This window comes from Nicotiana sylvestris, chromosome 3 (assembly GCF_000393655.2).
Source record: "Nicotiana sylvestris chromosome 3, ASM39365v2, whole genome shotgun sequence".
Lineage (NCBI taxonomy): Eukaryota > Viridiplantae > Streptophyta > Magnoliopsida > Solanales > Solanaceae > Nicotiana > Nicotiana sylvestris.
The window spans coordinates 76,748,977-76,769,298 of record NC_091059.1 but is presented as its reverse complement, the minus strand read 5'-3'; the positions used below and the strand labels follow the sequence as shown (position 1 = coordinate 76,769,298).

The 20,322-nt window shown below is 36.6% G+C and overlaps 1 protein-coding gene across 1 annotated transcript; it reads right to left on the bottom strand.

Annotated features, from left to right (window-relative positions):
• Window positions 1-428: 428 nt before the first annotated feature.
• Window positions 429-2,215, bottom strand: LOC104236881 (uncharacterized). Its single transcript, XM_070169312.1, has 4 exons — window positions 1,984-2,215; window positions 1,222-1,538; window positions 813-917; window positions 429-680 (listed from the first exon to the last, which is right to left on the bottom strand). The coding sequence occupies exons 1-4, from the start codon at window positions 2,213-2,215 to the stop codon at window positions 429-431; spliced, it is 906 nt and encodes a 301-aa protein (XP_070025413.1).
• Window positions 2,216-20,322: the final 18,107 nt, after the last annotated feature.

Sequence of the window (20,322 nt, the reverse complement as noted above, 5' to 3'; positions counted from 1 at the left end):
AATCACCAAAAAATCAAATTACATCGTATAGTGGCCAGCTCGGCCTATACATAACTTTACCCTGTACTCCTATCCTTACTAGACTATTTTACCCTGTTTTTACACATTTAGCTCTTGTACCCCTATAGAAGTTTTTGCTGCAGGACTTCTCTAAGCTTGCTTACAGCCCGTATATTACATGTGTATGCTATCTCTCTAATGATGCTCTTAGTATCTCTGTGTACCTTATCAAAAACTCTATGGTTTCTTTCATTCCATATACTGTACAATGTTTCAGCTAGAACCATTCACAAAAGCTGCCCTTCAACAGATTTCTTCTTTGCTTTCTCCACAAACCAGGCTACTAGTTGATTCCACATCTTTATTTGCATCTGGATATGTAGCCAATTGAAAATTCCTGCCCATAGTCTAGTGGTGATAGTACATTCTCAGAATAGATGAGCATGAGTCTCTGGATGATTTCCATAAAAAATACATATTGGATCCACGTTAATATTCCATATGATTAGCCTGTCAGTTGTCATCATTCTTTCCTGTATGATCAGCCACATGGAGAACAATGCTTTAGGTCTAGCTAAATTCTTGAACATGATTGTTTTCCACTCAACTTTAGCTAATGATCCAATTTGCTGCAGATATAGTTGTTTGATCTTGCTGCATTTGCCATTATCTCCCTGCATCTGTGTATTTGGACCAACAACAATGATGATCTTTTAAACCATCCAACTCGCTTGCTTTGGCCCTTTGACTGTAGCAATAGGGTGCCCTTTTATGTAGTACATGTGAACCCATTTGATCCATAATCTGTCTACCTTTGTTGCCAAGTCCCATTGTAACTTGAGAATGACTGCTTTATTCCAGCTTTTAAGATTTAGGATGTTCAACCCTCCAGCACTCTTAGGTTGACAGACTTTGTCCTAAGATATTAATGCACGTTTGGTAATGACATTAGTTCCTGACCACATGAAGCTTCTACAGTATGCTTCAATAAGCTTGATCACCTTGGAGGGCATCAGGAATATTTGAGACAAATATGATTGTACTCCAAAGAGAGCAGTTCGAATAAGTTGAACTCTACCAGCATATGATAGCTTTCTTGTAGTCGATAATGATATTTTAGCTACTATTTTTTCATTCATTGATTGCCATTGTGCCACCTTCATCTTTTTGGTAGTAAGAGGGACCCCCAAGTACTTAAATGGTAATTCACCTTGTGTATACCCCAGCTGTTGGATTAATATTCTGATCTACCTTGCACACTCTACCAAAATAGACCGAACTCTTGTTGAGGTTGGATTTTAGTCCAGATGCTGTGGAGAACTGATCAAAACATTGCTTCAGCATTGCAACAGATTGATTATCACCTCTAGAAAACAATAACAGATCATCTGCAAAGCTCAAGTGAGTAATGCCCAGTTTTTTGCACTTTGGGTGAAAATGAAATTGCTTTTCATTCTTCAGATTAGTGAGAAGTCTACTTAGATATTTCATTGCCAAAGCAAATAGAAATGGGGATATTGAATCCCCCTGTCTGAGTCCTTTAGCAGAAAGAAAAGGTTCAGTTAGCTCACCATTTATCAAGACAGAGTAACTCATACTATGCATACAGGATGACACCCACTAAGTGAAACCCCAGACCTTCCATGACTTGTGTTACATAGCTCCATTCCACATTATCATAAGCTTTTTGTAAATCTACCTTGATCATACATCTAGGTGATATATGGTTCCTTGAGTATGCCTCAATCAGTTCATGTGCTAAAATGATATTATCAACTCCTTTTCTCCCAAGAATGAACCCAGCCTAAGCTCTATCAATCAGGTAGTTCATTACTTTCTGCAACCTTGATGCTAAGATTTTGGAGATAATCTTATACAACACAGAGCAGCAAGAAATGGGTCTGTAGTCCTTTATGGTAGTAGGGTTGGTGATATTGGGTAGTAAAGTAACTGTAGTACAGTTAATGGCCTTAGGCATCACACCAGTAGCAAAGAACTCCACTACTGCTTCATATACATCATCCTTGATAATCTCCCATGCTTTTTTGAAGAAGACTGCATTATAACCATTAATGCCAGGAGCTTTATCATTACCAACTACTTCATGTTTGGATATATCTTTGATCAGTTCTACTACCTGCTGATGTTTCAGTTGAGGCCCCCTTTTCACAATTTGCATGTTAACAACAGGAAGAGTTGTAGCTGCAATTCCCATAAGGGCCCTATAAAATCCACTATCTCCTTCTTGATACTTTTAGGATCTGGTAGGATCTCACCATTCAGAGCTGTTAGTGTAGTAATATTTTTCCTGCTTGTTCTGTCTTTCATCATTGCAAAAAAATATTTATTGTTTCCATCCCTACATTAATCCAGTGAGCTCTAGGTTTCTACTGCAGAATCTTCTCTTCAATACTTGACCATTTTTCTAGTCGAAATCTGGCCTCTTTCTCCATCATCTTAGTTGGTCTGAATAATCCCTATTCATTTCTTGCTGGTATTCAATAAGATCTATTCTTGCTTGGTTTATCTTCTCTGCTATATTTCTGAAGCTTCTATTGCTTAAGTTCTTAAATACAGGTTTCATTGCTTTCAGCCTGTACCACATAGTAGCTAGTTTACAAGACTGATTCTCTCCTTGCCATCTTTCCCTTACAATATTCTGAAAATCTTCATGTTCTGCCCAAACATTTACAATATTAATGGCAGTTATCATTATATCTAACATAGAATGTATATTTATGTTAATATACTTATTTCTCATAATTGTATAAATATTTACCACTAACAGATTTATTCTATTCTATTTTAAAAAAATAATTATATTTAAGGGGAAAAATAGACAAACGTAACGTGTGGATATGGAAAAACTTGAAAAGAAGTTTTATCACTATATTCCTAATCTGTACCATAAATTGATATAGTGACATTATTCTTTTATTAATTGAAAAGCAAACAAGATTTAGGAAAGATTTAGGATTTCTTATATAATTCAAATAATCTAAGGAACGACTCAGTAAATAAAATTTGACTTAATTTTAAAATCCTAAATATTAGAAAAGTAATTCAAAATAATATTTTATTCAATATAAAATTGATTTTTTAAAGGGTAAAAAAATCAAACAACATTGTGCTAATGATTTTCGTACTTCTAATGTAGTGTAGATGATGATGATAATGATGTTGATGATTATGATAATAATGATAATAATAATAATAATAATAATAATAATAATAATAATAATAATAATAATAATAATAATCAACATCACACCGGAAACCGGGATGATTCAACAATTACCCCATATGCAATTATCTCATTGGATGCCGGGTATGGAAAGTGCACCTACGGTACTTCAAGCGCTGCCGATGGCGAAAGTGCATCCACTAGAGGTAACCATGGCTACAACAGCAAGGAAATTGACTTACTCTGCTAGTTCTAGAGAAAACATGAAGACAATGGCAGATGTGGTCAAAGGAAATCGGGTACAACAACAAGGTTTACAACTAAACTTCTACCCACCAGAAATCAGGGATGGAACTAAAGTTGTTAAACTTAATCCAGAAGAATTGGATCAACAATGTCAGAAATGGAAAATAACCTTAATTGGCTATGTGATTGGGAAAATCCACCGTTCAAAGAGATATTGAAGTTTGCCTATGGAGTGTGGAATTATGTAGCAACTCCAAAGGTATTTCTTCATGATGATGGCTATTTTCTCTTTCGATTTGAATCTATGAAAGATAAACTTCAAATTATACAAAATGGACCTTATACCTTTAACAATCAACCAATGATTCTAAAGGATTGGGATCTTGATTTCAATATCCAAAATGAACCTATGTGTGTGATTCCAGTATGGTTCACATTCCCAGGTCTATCAATTTAGTGATGAGCGGAGGAAAATCTAGGGAGAATTGCAAGCTCACTAGGTAAACTAATCTGCACTGATAAATTGACTGCTCAATGTGAAAGGATATCCTATGATAGGGTTTTTATAGAAATAGATATTACCCACACAATGCCTAATAGGCTTACCACAAAAAGATCAAATGGGAAACTATGGGAGCAGGTTATTGAGCATGAGTGGCACCACAATTTAGTCAGGAATGCAACCATTTTGGGCACCTAACTGGTGAATGCAATAAGAAACCAGGGGTAACACGAACAGCTGACAAACCTAACAACAAGAAGAATATGAAGGCCAAATGGGAGTGAAAATCTAAACCTACAAGGCAACCAGTTAAAAAGGTGCCTCTTAAAGATAAAGAGGAGGTCACTACTGAAATTGTTTAGCAACAGATTGATGACCTGCAGTTCCAGATAAATGGTAGAGGAAAACAGGCAGTTGTATATCATGGGACAAAGCATAGGAAAGAACATCTCATTGACTCTGATGTACTTGCTAAAAGAAACCAATGTGTTGTGGTGAGGATACAGGAGAATGACCAAAGGCTTCTAGATCAGGGGCTAAATGCAGGATCCTCTCAAGGGTTAGAGAAATGGATCAACCCTACAACTGCCCCCTCTCCCCATCCCCTCTCAATAATTATTTGTGCTTGTAATATTAAAGTACTTAACAAGTCCTTTAAACAAAGAGAATTTAAGAGATTTCTGAACAAGAACAAGATAGATTTAGTTGGGTGCTTGGAAACTAGGGTTAAGAAGCTTAAGGCTCCTAGTATTCAAAAAAAAAAATGGTGTAGAGTGGAAGTTTATTGATAACTCTAACTCTGCTCCTAATGGTAGAATCTGGATTAGATGGAGGTCTAATACAGTAACACTTATAACATTAGACTCACATCTTAATTGATTCATTGTCAAGTCAAGGATAGGCAGTCAACATTCACTAGTTCTATTACTTTTGTTTATGGAATGCATAATATAGCAGATAGGAAGGCCTTATGGAGTTAGCTGAGACATATTAATACAATGATCACTGGATATTATCTTATCATTGGAGATTTAATAGTATACTACTTGTTGATGACATGATCAATGGTATACCGGTATATCTCAGATATTGCAAACTTTCAGCAATATGTGGAAGATATTGGTGTTGGGCAACTCACAAAAAAGGAAGCCAATACTCCTGGAGTAACAAAAGAGAAGCATGGCAGAGAATTTACAATCACATAGACTAGGCTTTTGAAAATGTAGATTGGTTCAACTATTACAATGGAGTTGAGGCTGATTACATGCCATCAGAGATCTCGGATCACACTCCTATAATAGTAAATACAGAAACCAAAAGAACAAAAGGGAAAAGACCTTATAGACAGCTCAATGTTCTACTGAAACAGGAAAGATACAGAGAAGTAGTTGCATGTACTTGGGCACAGGACATATATGGATACACTATGTATACTGTATTGGGAAGCTAAAGCTAATATCGGAAGCCAAGTAAAGACATGCACAAAAAGATGTCCTCTATAGATCTCAGACTGGCACAACTTAGCAGCTGAAACACACAGAATCACTGAATGAAGATTTCTTTAATACCCAACTAATTGAGGAAGAAAATCTAAAACTTATTCAACTGAAACAGTGGCATAGAGTTAAAGAGAAAGTCATCAGAAAAAAATCCTGGGCAACCTGAATTGCTTATGGTGACTCAAACTCTAAGTATTTCCATGCATACTTGAAAGCTATACATGCAACGAACAGAATATTATCTATCTATAATGAAGCCAATATGAGACTAACAGATCCATCACTGATACAAAAGGAATTATTGGGTTTCTTTCAAAAATTACTAGGCGAAGCAGCTCCAGTTCTATATGGACTTGATGTGAATATAGCCATAAATGGTCCCTACTTGACACTGGCACAGCAGCAGTAAATGCTTCTACCAGTAACTAGAGAGGAAATCATACAGGTTATTTAAGACTTACCTCTGGACAAAGCACCTGGTATAGATGGGTACCCAACTGAGCTTTTTAAGGAGTTCTGGCCACTTATTAGAGATGAAGTAATCACAGGAGTGCAAGAATTATTTACAACTGAAAAATTATTGAAATAGGTGACTTGTACTACTGTTACATTAGTACCAAAGTCTCCAAATCCATCCTTTATCAAGGAATATAGACCAATTGCTTATTGTACAACCCTCTACAAGATCATAGCAAATATATTGACAGGAAGACTGAAGCCAGTAGTAGATCAAATAATAGGGTCCTCACAATCAGTTTTCATTGAAGGGAGGAACATTATGGATAGTGTGATCATAGCACATGACCTGCTGAAAGGTTATTCCCAGAAATCATCACCTCCTGGATATTGATCAAAGTGAATATTAGGAAAGTTTATGATTCTGTGGAGTGGATCTTCTTGGAAGGATTATTATTGGAGCTTGGTTTACCTACTAGACTGGTCAAGCTCATTATGGAGTATGTGAGGAATGTTAGTTTGATCATGGGGTGTTGACTCCCAGATTTAATACAAAGAAGGGGCTGAGAGAAGGTGATGCAATGTCACCTTATCTCTTTATATTAGTGATGAAATACCTAAATAGAGCTCTGAAGCAATTGAAGCTAAATTCAGACTTCAACTACCATCCAAAGTATTCAAAGATGGAGATTGTGCATATCTGCTTCGCATGATTTATTGATGTGTTACTGGACAGATTCTATCTCTATACAACTCATGATGGAGTGTTTTGCCAAGTTCTCTGACGCATCATGCCTCAAAGCCAACATGGAAAAGAGTTCAATCTATCTGGCAGGGGTCCCTACTCAAGTAAAAGAATAAATCATATCATTTTTCCCTCTATGGGAGCCACTCTTATCTTGGCCCGAATATACTCATTCTTAATCTTATTAATCCTGGTATACCCGTACATCCATTTTAACATCTTCATTTATTCTACTTACATTTTCTAGACATGAGAATTCTTGACTGCCCTATATTCTGCCCCTGCCCCATACAACATAGTCGGTCTAACTAATACTCTGTAGAACTTACCTATAAATTTAGGAAGCACATTCTTATCGTATACGACACTGGATGCAAGCCTCTATTTTATCACCCCGCACAAATATGATGTATAACATGTTGATACCCAATTTTCCCGATATATTTTTCAATATGCAAGTACCTTCAAAATAGCATATGTATGCATATATAAGTATTCCCAGATATTTTATTATTTTCCCTTAATTTTTAAAAGTTTTTAAAATTAATTTATTCCCCTATTTTATTCATAAAAATCCAATAATAATTCCAAAATTATTATTTTGGTGATTCATTTATTAGATTCTCATATTTATATTAAAATATAGCTAATATATGTTTTGCATATTTTTACAAATTTATTTAGTATTTTTAAAGCTAAATTGCATATAATTGCAATATTAGCCCCTTTTAAGATTTAATTGCGTTTATATTTATAAATATTAAGTCCAGTATTTTTAAATTGATAATTATGTGTTACAAATCATTTTAGTACTTTCAATTTATTTTCAGAATTTAATTTACTATTTTTTATAAAATAAATGGGAAAAAATGGCTATTTAAAATCTAGCCAGATTTTATTTCAATTGTAACCTAATTCTACCTCAATTGAACCCCAATCCAATTTCAATTTAAACCGACCCAAACCCAGTTTCATTAAACCACCCACTTACCCGTTTTAATTCGGGTCGTTGATCATTCAGATCAACGGCCAATAATTACCCTTGCCTTAATTAATTCCGAACTACCCCCCCCCAAACCCTTTCATTTGTTACCATACGCTACCTCTGAATCCCTCCTCTCCCAAATCCTCTCTACAACACCCTTAAACCCTAGCCGCCGCTACCCTAATCCACCCTAATCCATGGCCTTCCGAGGTCATCGGAGACCTATACCAGCCTTTCAAGGCTTCTATGTGTTTGGTTCTGTGGTCTCATGACCAGACTCTGAAGGGATTTGGCCCAGTCTTTGCTCGATGACCCTTCTCCGGTCATCCCTGACCTTTCTCCGGCCAGCCATGGCCATTCAAGTCAGACCTTTGACTCTCCTGGTTAGATCGGTAACTTTCATGGCCTTTCTCGTTGCTTTTGGGTTCTTCTGAAGTCCTAATCTCTAAGACCTTTTCAACTTCTTTCAAATGTACCTTAGATCCATGCTTGCCATGAGTTTTTAAACATCTTCTCGAAGCTTCTTTAACTTTGTTTTCAAAAAAAGACTCTTCATCTTTTCCGATTAGGGTTTTTCCTTCAAGTTTTCCTTTCAAAATCTTTTTCTCTGATTATAATGTGTCTGTGATTTTACTATGTTTTGTTCATGTTATTCTCCTATCTGAGTTAGCATATTGAAAACCCTAGTTACTTTGGGTTCATTCGAGTTTTGAAACTGTTTGTTGGATAAGTGTTTGTCTGGTTAAGTTCTTGTTCGATTTATTTGATTATCATCTTTTAAGCTTGATTATTGTTGAAGGAACCTATGTCTTTGGGTTTGAAATTGTTCGTTTGAATACCTGACTCGACTTGAGGTTCCTTGTTTCTGAATCTCTTTTCTTTATGTGATTCCTCTAATTCTGGGTTTTTACTATCTTTAAAACTCGACTATGCCTGAGACCCTAAATTTTCAAAGGGTTTCTCATCTGTTACTGTGAGACCCTTTGCATGCTTCCGATACTCTATTTTTTTTCACTGTTGATTCAATGTGACTCGACCTACTGGACTATCATACTTCGAATGTTTGCTATCTACTGAACTTTGTGCTACTATTGCATGTTGTTTCTTTTGCCAATAGGTTTGGCTTCACATGTCTAGTGTTTGTGCACTCTATTTATATGTTGAGGTTCCTTCTTTGATTGATCTTCAATCTTGGGGCTGATTTCAAACCTTTCTTTTGTGAAACTCTAATTTCACTCGCCTGTTAAAGTTAATTGATTCTTTCTTTATTTTGCTTTACTGAATCTTTTTCCCAAAATAAGTGTATTTCTGTACTTAGACTCGATTGCTTACTTAATGTTTTACTACTTCTTTTATGGCAATAATCATTCTGCCTACAAACTAATTTTCTTTCCTTATTTTGAATCTGTTAGCCCCGTTAAACAAGTGATTCCTCAATTAAAGGGAAATCACTTGGTTGATTGATTCTGACTGTTGATTATTTTCATATTTGTATTGAACTTTACTTATTATCTTATTTCTCACATGTTTTCAAAAGTCTATAAATGCCCTGCACCCCTCTCCTTTCAGACATGAACTACTTGAGTTCAAAACACACACTTCACTCAAACTCTCTCTCTCTTTTTTTCTCTGTTACTACTTGTGTTACTACCTTGTCTAGCCGACTGAAAGCCAAGGCTAGGCTGTGGGAACTTGCTCACTTTTCTTTCTGCATTTGCTTCTTTACTGGTATGTTCTAATTAACTTTCCAGCATCAACAACAACATGTTTTCTTTGCTATTTCCCTCACTCTTGCCTATTTCTGTTTGTGTTTTAATCAAGTTGCATTGTTAAGCATGTTATAATTTGCCCCTTCCTTTTCTGAATTCATGTTTACCCTATGTATGAACTCTATCAGTCACTTATGAACCCCAAACCCCCCATATCCCCTATGTGTTTGTACTACTTGGTTGGTTTGAGGGCATGCCAGCATTAGACATTGATGTGCATGACCCAAACCTGACCCTCCCTGATCACATACTTCCTATCCTCTTTATGTGTGTATCCCCTGTCTGGTTTATGGGCATACCAGCATAACTTATTGCTGGGCATGTCTAGATTTTTGACCCCTCTTAGGGTCATAAGCCACCTGCAATGTATTCCTAGACCCCTGCCCCCTTTGTGCTATTACTGATGTTGTATAATTTTAGCTTTTACTACTACTGCTTTCCAAACTACCCCTCTCCCCTCTACATTCTCCACTCAGTTTTAAATCTCTACTCCTGCACTTCCACCATATTCTTAGACTTAAGTTCTGCCCCTCTTATGTGAGCCTTGCCTTGGGACCCATGAGCTCCCTCTGAACTTGGACACATAAGGGCTGGCCTTCCACACTGCACTCATCTCTATTTGATTATGCAACTTGAGTGTGAGCACTTCCCGGGGTCCCCTTGAAACCCTTAGGGAACTTTGACACACTCAAATCTGAGAAAGGCTTTGAGACAATGGCATTTGAGGTGTTTTATTCCATAACTCAAAGAGGAAGTCAAGAATCAGGCTTCCTCTGGTTGTAACTTTTCTTTTATACTTCCTTGATGTAATTCATTATTCAGTTTGTAATAATTTGTAATAAACATTGGGGTTGGCTAGTGAAAAGGGCTGGGTAATTATGCATGCTTAAGGGTACAAATCATGCCTATAAGATCTGTTGTTTTAAATTCTGCATGTTTAACCCTGCACTTAGGTATCATGCCTATAAGATCCGTTTGTTTAAATTATGCATGTTTAATTCTGCATTTAGATACCATATCTATAAGACCTGTTTTTACTAAAATTCTGTATGTTCTACATCTAGGGAACCTGCCTATATGACTTGCTTAAATTCTGCATGTTATTGTCACATTTAAACACCATGTTCTTAGGATCTAAATGGTTAAAATCAGATATCATGTCCATAAGGTTAAGAACCAGTACCCTTTTTTTAGAAATCATGTCTATAGGAATAAAAGGAGCAATACTAGATATCCTGCCAATAGGATCTGAAACTATTTAAAATCAGTTCGACTCTGAACCAGTTTTTAACGACCTCTTTTATTTAAAGCAGTTTAGAGAGCATGCCTATAAGATTTCCAAATCGTTCTTTTAAAACTGTTATTACTTTGCCATATGCTGAATCAATGGTAGATACCATGTTCATAGGATCTCACCCCAAACGCTTAGGCAAGTTTTAGGTAATAAAAAAAAAAATGAAATCCACCTCTGTTAAGTAGTATTTGCTACAACCAGCAGGCAGGCCTGATTCAGACTTCTTATCTGAGTTATGTAATAAATTGGTCTGCCTCAACAATTGGAACTTCCCTTTTGCCTTAGTACAGACCCTAAATGTATGTTCAAGCCATGCTATTTATGTGTTTGTTTGAGGAGGTATACATGATCCTTTATTTGTTTACATGCTTCCCCTAACGTGCAGTATTATGTGTTTTGTATGTCGCCTTAGATTTTTACCTTTTGAAATCCAAGTCAGCCTAATATCCCTCCCCTTTAGGAATAGTAGTCCTAAGTTCCTCAGGGACTAATAAAAATGGGACGGGTAATAGCATGCAATAGAGATATGGATATGATGACCGGTGCGCTAATACCACGTGTATCCCCTCTTTTGAGGAGTGTCATACCGGGTATCGCATTGATGTGATCCATATTAAATATAAACCTAGGACCCCTTCTCCTTTTATTTGCAAATTTCTTTTCAAAACTCTTCTTTTAATTGTTATTTCTAACTCTTATGTGTTTAAATTTAAATCCCCTACTATTTGAGCCTATACTTGTCTATTTGCTAAATTGCACAAATTCAGAAAACTGTCTGGCCGGGAACCACACTAGTGGATCCTGAGGGGTGCCTAACACCTTCTCCTTGGGATAATTTCAAGCCCTTACCCTATTTCTAGTTATCAAACAAACTTAGAAGTGAACCCTTATAGGTGTCCTAATGCACCTTAAATCATTAGGTGACGACTCTTCAAATGCAAAACCCAGTTCCCAAAAGGAACGAGTTGTCCTGCACCCGATAATGTCATAAATCCGATCTCCCGATTGCATAAGAGGGAAAAAGGGGGCGCGACATAACATCCTTATCAATCTCTCCATTACCTTGGATTATAGACCCCATGTACTTGAAACAATCTTTCTTGGGTAAGTTTAGGAGGCATATTATTATTATTATTATCATCATCATCGTCATTTTAAAATTTTATTTGTCTATATTCGACTAAGACCATCTTTTTAATGTGAAAGAATTAGTTGAAGTGAGTGGAGCGAAAAAAAAAAAGCAATATGTGAAAGTGATATTCAATGCCTTAGAAAATTCTTCGCTAAGCATTACGGCCCAGTTCAGAAACTTAGTTAGACACACGTGTTCGAATATTTTGAAGGTGTATAATACCTGAATCTTATGTTTGAAGCTATTAATGGCCAATAAGATCCCAATTGAACAATTGAGTTAACTAGTATCATGGTTTAATGAGTGTAACTACTTAATTGTAGATATTGAGGAACCGACTTTACATCGTCTTTGAATGAAAACTTAGCTTCGTTAGAGGTGAGTTGAGGTTTCTTCCCTAAGTCAAGGGATAGATTAGAATATGTGTATATACATACATACATATATACATACATACATACACATCATAAACCTCTGATATAAAATGATTAGATTGCATGAAGTATTATAGTTATTTGTTTATTTGTATTTGTTTGTCAACCTCCTCGAGTATAAGTACCATGATGACAAAAGTTAGCTACTCCATGCTCGCCAGTGCTAACTATTTTGTTAGGGGAGATAGGCCGACACTCCCCCGTGCATTGTGTCAGATCTTCACATATGCGACCCGGACTACTTGTTAGGAAAATGTTACACCCCATGTTTTAGTAGGTGGAAGTACGCCATAAGTAAATTGATATAAGCTCGGGAATGAGATGTTACATTCCGCATTTTCGTACGTTAAAGTTTCGTCGTAAGCTAATCGATGTAAGTTCGAGAATGAGATTATTTTGAGATTATAAGCATTAAACTATTTCAAATAAATGATGAGTAAATTCATGAAGGTGAGAGGGTAAGCAAATCAAAGAAAATAATTTTTTGTCAAAATTTGATATGTTGGAATAAAATATGGCCCGAGCTAAAATACCCGGTATATATGGACTAATACCATACAAGGTACCACATGACCATGATAGTGAGGTGTACAAATTGTGCTAAAAATGAGCAATATTTTAAGTAATTTGAGATAATTATTCATTATGTGAATAATTGATTAATTGTGGGAATAATTGTGGTATTAAGGAAGGATTAATTGGATAAGAATTGTTTTGGGGCTGCCACATGGCATTAAGCCAAGCCCAAGGTGGCACCCATATGAATAATGAGTCATAAGACAAAAAATGTCTTGTCTACACGTAAGACTCATTGGATAAGTCCTTGGTTGGGTCTCTTTATTAGTAGTATGACTTGAAGAATAAGAAGGAAGTTATGGAATTTTTACCATTTTATAATTTAGACCAACAATGTTGGTGATGAAGGGGTTTAATAGTTGTTCGTCATTGCTGGTGTTATTCTTCGATGGAGTTAATATTAGTCAGATAAGAAATAACGTGCTATGATATCAAGAATATCATATAGATTTTTTCCTACTTCGATTCACCGTTATGTGCTTTGTCGCAATTGAAGTATGTTAAAGGAATTGTTAAGAGAATCAACTCAGGTATGTTAAGGCTATCATTTCTTTCTTTTGGCATGATCTATACGACACAAACGAAACGAGCAAATGCATAATTTTCATAAATGACTCTATTCATAGAAATGCTAGAGATGCTTATGTTCTTGATTCCCCATGTGTCCTATTATTTTATCATCTGTTCATGGGTCTCAGAAAAATACGTAAGTTGATAAAGTTTACTTCATGATATTAATCAAATGCATAATGGTCTTATGACATTTCGAGAGATTTTATTGATGTACTTCTCATGCATTTCATTCATTTATACATGTACATTGACCCATGACCAGATGGAGTTATATACGTTTATATATGTATATATATGTATATGGGATATGGGAAAACGTTACAGCATTATATACGCACCACCACTTGATCAGCTGTTATATATTGATGATTTTACCCACAGTGGCCGAGATGATATGATGGGATGCCCCCAAAGGCTTGATGATATTATGAACACATGTACTTATGCACGATATGACATTCTTACGCATATGCATGACACTATAAGTATTTCATAATTTACAGAGTTGTCCAGACTTACAGGTTGAGTCATTTACTCTATATTTCTTCCATGTCTTTTATGTACTTATTTATGTGCCTTACATACTCGGTACATTATTCTTACTGATGTCTCTTTTGCTTGGGGATACGTGTTTCATGCCCGCAGATCCCAATAGACAGGTTGAGAGTCCTACAAGTAGGCTATCAGCTCAGCGAAAGATGTTGGTGTATTCCATTTGCTTCGGAGTTGCTTGTTTGGTTAGTATGATTTAGACGCATATTGTTTGGTATGGCGGGGACCTGTTCCGACCTTTATGTTAAGTGTGTACTCTTAGAGGCTTGTAGACGGATGTTATGTATATGAATGCTTGTAAGGCCTAGCCGGCTTATGTTTGGAGTTTACAAATGATCATGTTGGCCTTATAGGCACGTATATCACATGTATAAGTTTTTATATTAGGTTGGGTCGTCCTATATAGAGTATTCCCCTATGTTTATTCAGATTAGCCCATGACGACCCATTTGGCCCATTTGCCAATGAAAGTATAATAAGAAATATATGTTATATTGGTACTTGGTTAGGTAAGGTACCAGGTGCCCGTTGCGGCCCACCTGTTTGGGTCGTGACAAAAGTGGTATTAGAGCACTTCTGTTCTTGGGAGTCTATAAGCCGTGTCTAGTAGAGTCTTGTTTATGGGTGTGTTGTGCACCACACTTATAAATAGGAAACTGCAGGACATTTAGTACTGTCACTCTTTTTTCTTACTCTAGATCGTGTGGTAGAGCTCATTTATAAGAATTCAAACTCCTAGCTTCTATTTTATCCATAATATGGCGATACCTCCAGTTGGTAGGAGATAGAATGCGGATATGGAAGAGTTGAGTCAGAGGAACTCGATTTTTCATGATGCTTATGATAAGAAAATGTAAGGTCTTTAGTATATCATGTGTGTACTAAGACGTGTAAGCCTCTTGATAAGGAGCCTTAAGGCAGGAATATCTATCCACCCCTATGGTGAAAGGAAATGAGAGATTCAGAAGATAGATACAAGTTTCAACAAGTAAAATAAGCAAGATGAAGAAGGGTACAAGACGCCCAGTTAATGAAGATTATCATTATTTACCATTCAGAAAGGGAGATATAAGCATTTTGAGTTACCTTCAACAGTAGTAGAGGTATGTACCATTGGCCACACCCATCTCATTTATGCCCTATGGGAGCTAACAAAAGTAGTATAAGAGAAAGCAGGGTATGAGGATCTAGCTGGGGTTAGGGTAACCCAAAAAGGTCGATGGATTGTATACGTTAGTTGACATTTCTGAAGGATATTACAAAGGTGCTTATAGATTTCCTTATGAGGCACCCAGATGGTGCACTCTAGAATATTACAGTTAGTGTGAATATTAGCATGAAAAAAAATAAGAAGATAGGCACGAAAATCCTGAAAGGGATAAATATTACCTTAGTGTGGCTCGCGTCCCTAGTAGAGCGAGAAAATTTGTCACACCTCCTTTTTACCTATACCCCGGAGAGGGAATAAAAGAATTTTTCCAATTTAAGGACAATCGAAATAGGATTTATTATTAAAAGGTTCAGAGTCGCCACTTGGATAGTTTATGGTGTCCCAAGTCACCGGTTCAAATCCCGAATCAAGGAAAAGGTTGATCCTATATTACAGTCCGCGAACACAGAAATCCGGGTAAGGAATTCTGTTAACCCGGGAGAAGGTGTTAGGCATTCCCGAATTTCGTGGTTCTAGCACGGTCGCTCAATTGTTATTATTGGCCTATTATCTGATTTTAGTACATGTTTTGGCCTATGATTCAATTTTAACTTTATAACCGCTTTTATTTAATTATTTTTAGGAGAGATTCGACGTCATCTAAAACACGTCTTGAACCACGTCACATAAATGCACCCGCAGTCCACGCCATATTTTATTTAACGTTGTTAGGATTTTGATTTGGGTCACATAAATGCGCACCAAAGTTTATGAAAGTAATTTTTAAAATAGCGCGCCTAAAGCACCTACGCGCTTTTCAACCTTGCGAGGGCCATGGAAAATTCGCTAAATGGCGCGCCTCGATTTCTAAGGACAAAACATTAATTAAATGAGGGCCGTGCATTTAAGATTTTTGTTTGGCACGACACGCCTCGAATTATTCTAACCAAGAGGTTGCTAAACTAAATTATGAGGGCCACAATTATATCTTACCTAATAGGGCTCACCTCAAATTTGCTTTTAAGAGCCTAATTAATTGACTAAGGCAAGGCTTAATATGATTCAGATATTTTTCCAAAGGTTCGATCCTGCCCAACAACTAATGGGCCTTGGTTAACTCGTACTCTTAGCTAGAAAACGGGGCAAATGGGGAAAAAAATGATCCAATCCCTATTCACAAGTATTTGGGCCCAAGGTGAGCCCAATTTCAGAACCCTAGAGCTACCTTAAACAGGACTCAACATTGAGCCTTCACAACGTATAAGCAGTGATTGAAACAGCAGAAGATCGAGATAACTCAAATGGCTAAACAAAGAATTACCATATACACGACAGTTTTAAAATCATCCTTTAATTGACTAATGGAAAATTACATGAAAGCTTTAGCAATGTCATGATTTTGCAAATAATTAGAAGTCTAATTCTTGAACAACTACACAACAGATGACTCTAAAATTTCGAAGCCTTAAATTAACTAGAAGTGCTGATATGGAATTTAAACCTTAATTAGACTTCAAATTAATATAACTTATAGGATTAAGTAGCCAAGCTTTTACAATAACCGAACATGCACAATTGAATACTGACAGTATCCAACCCAGCAATTAAAATCCCATTTTCACCTGAACCTCAACAATCAGACCAAAGTCCTCAACATGGCTTAGGCATTTCACACTTAGTAAACAACAAATGCAAAATACAAAGCATGCCTGTAATCGTAGCTAATACTTTAATCAGCAGAAAAACAACTGTGAAACACCATATACATTTTGATCCCAAATAGGAGTCCTAACCTATATACATATTCAATTGCCTATACAAGACTTGCTTACACCACTTCTGAATATGCTATTTACCTTGAGACTGAACATTTAACTGTAACCCCAAACCAGATTTATAATATGCAAATGTCAGCTCATATAACACTTATCATTACAGTTTTACTACATAATGTTAAAGTAGTAGGGACAGGAAAACACTAAATTAGGCACAACTTGTATTCCATCAAGTTTCTACTCGAATTACACAGTCAACATGAGCCAGAGAGATACCTGGAAAGCAAAAAATAACAGAAAGATGAGAAGGTCAGCAACAGGCAATAGCAGTCAGCCCAGAATCAACCACTCAGTAGATGAAATCAGCTCAGGAATGCCAATGGAACAGTAGAAAAAAAAAAGTCCAAAAAACCAGCTCTAAACCAACTCTTGAAGTCCCAGATTCAAAACCTTTCTAATCTGATGCCATGACTTGAAAATAACCTTCTCAGAATTTTTTTAAACTAACACCAGAAATACAGAAGCTGAATTTTGATGTAATTCAAGCAGTCTCAACAAAAGAATCCAGAAAATCAAGTTGTCAGTCTTTTTTTTCCTCTACAAGAAAACCCCTTTGAGCTTGAAGAAATGGATACCTTTATAGGCAAGGCACTAGGGAAGCCTAAAGAAATCAGATTTTTCATTTTGACCCTTTTCATATTTTTGTTTTTGCTCTAAGGTCCTTAGTTTAAAACATCAGATTTCATATAAGTCCCCACCCCAGCTTCCTAGAAGCTTCCTAATTCAGTTACAAGAGGTTCTTTCACCTAGACTCTCTGAACTACCCCTTAAACCCAAGTTATTTACCCTTCAACTCCTGGGTCAAATTGACGCAAATAACAATCCCAAATCAGCTTTGCAAACCTGGCCTTATTCCCCTTTCTAGGCCTCTGTTGACATAGCCCAAATCCCACTCAAAATCAAAACTCACAAAAGAATTAATGAGCTGAATGGATTTGCCCAAAACCGGAAAACTTCAAAATAGAACCCAAAACAAACGAGGCAGAATTAAAACTAAACATGAATCGCAACTAACATGCTTTTACCCTAATCATGCAAAACAAAACAATGCTTACAGAACGAAAAATAATGACAAAAGAACAGATGAAGCAGAAGGAGATGAGGTCGGGGAGAAGAACAAAAGGACGAAAAAAAACAAAGTAAAAGAGAGATGATACCTACAGTAGACAGCAAACGAATATGGCTTGAACAAAGATTCTGAAGTTTTTCGATTTCAAGCCGAAATTGGCCTCAATCACGTGTTCTTGTTAAGAACAAATGAGCAAGGCTAGTTTCGACTCTTAATAACTTTGTCAAAACTAGAAAACACTCAACTGATTTTGTTTCCCTTTCTGCCTTCCTATATCCGAAATTACCCTTGTTTGGTGATTAATTGAGGGAATATGGTGATGGGTTAGGGGTCAGGGGTGAGTGAGGGTTGTATGGTGTAGTTTTGGTAGTGGTTTGAGGAAGAACCATTGTGACAATGGCGAATTGGAGTTCAACGGAGGGGGAGATGAAGTATAGAGATTTTGGATGAACTGAAGGGGCTCTAGAATGTTCAGACATTATTATGTGAAAAGGGGTGGAGTTCCTTGGCCGTTGGATGAAACAATATCAATGGCTGAGATTCAACCAATGTTAAACGGGGTCGTTTGGTGTTAATGGGGAAAGGGTCCGGTTTTGGACAGGTCAGGGGCTGGGCTTACATGGGTTTGGGAAGAACAATGATTTGGGCTGGGGAATTTAATTAATTTGGCCCAAAATTTGACCCTTCTCAATTCTTTCCTTCTTTTTTCAATTCTCTTTTAATTCCTCTTTTTTCTAAAAATAAAACAAAACCCAACTTAATTCCTAAACCAAATTATCCTAGAAAATTAAATAAATTAACCCTAATAATTATTACAACTAATTAAATACCAAATTAAAGGAAAACCAACAAAAATTCAAATCTAAAAATTGAACAATGCAAAATAAACCATTTTCTGTGATTTTCCATTTTTGTAAAGCAACTAAATTACTAATTGATTTAAAAATGCAAAATTAAATCCTAAATGCAAATGCAACATATTTATGTATTTTTCATAATTTAAACAAAATTAAACACGCGCAGAAAAATACAAATAATAACAAAAATGCTTCGAAAATCCACGAAATTGCAAATAATGGAGAAAATTATTTTGTTTTGAATTTGTGGGAGTAATTCATATAGGGCAAAAATCATCACAGCTGCCCCTCTTTGCTCGAAACCACGAAAAGTTTTCGTGCAAAGATAAGTGAGCGGATACGAGCGATTTTTGCCCGTTCGAATACTCCGTGGGAAGCATTTTTGAAAGATTTGACCGTACGCTGCTCCTGAGGTTGCCTACATATCCTTGGCTATAAAGGAATCAGGTCAGTGTAGTTCAGGAATGTTTGGTAGCTGGGACTACCATGAAGCTGTAATTTCACTGTTGTTGTTGCTGCTACTACTACTGCTTACTGAACCCCCTTATTACACCATGTCAAAATAAAAAGAAGCTAAACTAGACTATGATCTATGCATTACAAAAATCCTATCTATATCTTCAAACTTACTTTTGTGGTTCTTGTTGCCTTGTTGACTTGTATTCTCCAGGTGGAATCCCTTTGTTGCCGCCATGAATTGTAATCTGAGATGTTTTCTCTTTCTCCAAGTGGATGCCTGACTGCCAACTACACTTTGAGATGTTTTCCCTTTCTCCAGGTGGACACCTGACTGCTGAATTTGAACTGTATTCCTTGCTCTCCAGGCGGGTTCCTGATTGCTGAACTTGAAATGTATTCCCATTCTCTTCAGGTGGGCGCCTGATTGCTGAACTTGAAAAATGTATTCTCTTGTTCTCCAGGTGGGCTCCTGATTACTGAACTTGAAAATGTATTCCCTTATTTTTCAGGTGGGCACCTGATTGCTGAACTTGAGAAATGTATTCCCTTGTTCTCCAGGTGGGCGCCTGATTACTGAACTTGAAAAATATATTCCCTTGTTCTTCAGGTGGGCGCCTGATTGCCAAACTTTGAAAATGTATTCCCTTGTTCTCCAGGTGGGCGCCTGATTACTGAACTTGAAAATGTGTTCCCTTGTTCTTCAGGTGGGTGCCTGATTACTGAACTTGAGAAATGTATTCCCTTGTTCTCCAGGTGGGCGCCTGATTACTGAACTTGAAAAATGTATTCCCTTGTTCTTCAGGTGGGCGCCTGATTGCCAAACTTTGAAAAATGTATTCCCTTGTTCTCCAGGTGGGCGCCTGATTACCGAACTTGAAAATGTATTCCCTTGTTCTCCAGGTGGGCGCCTGATTACTGAACTTGAAAAATGTATTCCCTTGTTCTTCAGGTGGGCGCCTGATTGCCACAAAATAAACAAGCAAAGAAAACATCTGCCCCAATTTG

Excerpts from the sequence above, each read along its gene's own strand:
- LOC104236881 (XM_070169312.1), bottom strand. The coding sequence starts at position 2,215 with ATGGGAATTGCAGCTACAACTCTTCCTGTTGTTAACATGCAAATTGTG. Across the intron at positions 1,539-1,983 it reads AGTGGAGTTCTTTGCTACTG|GACTCAGACAGGGGGATTCA; the intron begins GTGTGATGCCTA and ends TTTCTGCTAAAG. Across the intron at positions 681-812 it reads AATGGGACTTGGCAACAAAG|ATGCAGGGAGATAATGGCAA; the intron begins GTAGACAGATTA and ends CCAAATACACAG.